General features: G+C 62.9%; 1 protein-coding gene across 1 annotated transcript; it reads left to right on the top strand.

Moving 5' to 3' along the window:
• Positions 1-298: 298 nt before the first annotated feature.
• TMEM275 (transmembrane protein 275) lies at positions 299-844 on the top strand (the record flags this gene model as incomplete). Its single annotated transcript, XM_081308797.1, has 1 exon — positions 299-844. One exon carries the CDS (start codon positions 299-301, stop codon positions 842-844), a length of 546 nt encoding a protein of 181 aa, XP_081164923.1.
• Between the last annotated feature and the right edge of the window lie 216 nt (positions 845-1,060).

Raw genomic sequence — 1,060 nt, forward strand, 5'->3', positions numbered from 1 at the left:
GGAAGGCTTCTTGGAGGCGGGGTGGAGGGAGGGCGAATGGCAAAATTAGCGGTGAGGGACTCCAGGAGTTAGGTGGGGAAAACAGGCTGACTATACATATGAGGTGGGTTGTTTCCCAGAGGCAAAAGCAGAGGCAGGGGTCTGCCCAAGATGACCTCTTCACTTCCAGGCACATAATGTAGCCAGGGAACTGAGCTGAGATGCTCCACTTACTCGCCCTCTCTGTGTGCTCACAGGATCATCGTGAGCTCGCCCCTGGCTGGAGGGATCTTGATGCGTGCCAGGCCTGCTCAGGCCGATGCCTCCCACAAAGAAAAAGAAGAGCAAGGGACCTGTGGCTCCCGCGCCCGCCGGCCGTGCCCAGGGCCGGTTGCCAGGCCTACCGTCACCCGCGCTGTGCTGCGCCTGCGGTCTGTGCGTGCTGCTGGCGGGTGTGAACGTGACGCTAGTGGGTGCGTTTGCCTCCTTCCTGCCAGGGCACAATGTGCCACTGATAGTAGGGCCGGCGCTGCTAGTGCTGGCGCTCGGTTTTTTCGCAGCCTGCTGCGTGTGTAGCCGCCGGGGCCCTGCGCTCCGTATGCGCTCCTTGGAAGCGGCGGCCGGGGGCCAGAATGGCGGGCGCGCGGGGCCAGTGGCGCTGGAGATGGAAAGCAGCGAGCGCACGGCACAGGACACCACGGCCGTACAGCTCAGCCCCGCTGCCTCGGCCGCGTCCTCTGGCCGCTCCAGCCCGGGCCCGGGCCCCGGCCTCTTCAGCCTGGACGCGCCCGCGCCCACAGCAGTTTGTGTGCCGCGCCCCGAAGGGTCGCAGCTCAACCTGCCCCGGGAGCTGTCCGCCTCCTAGCGGACCAAGGCCTCTGTCCATTCCCCTGTCTGGGTTCCCTCCATCCTGTGTCACTTAAACAAAAACTAGAAGAGGGGGGGCTTTAATTTTTTCTCCATAAGGAACCAGTCCTGGGCACAGGTGGCCTCACCTGTCTCATTTCTGAACTTCTGGAGGGAAGAATGTGGTGAAGGTGTCAAGGCTCACATCCTAAAGAAATGAGCAGCCTTGGCCCCT

The sequence above is a fragment of the Spermophilus citellus genome (assembly GCF_964194105.1).
Source record: "Spermophilus citellus genome assembly, chromosome: 9".
Lineage (NCBI taxonomy): Eukaryota > Metazoa > Chordata > Mammalia > Rodentia > Sciuridae > Spermophilus > Spermophilus citellus.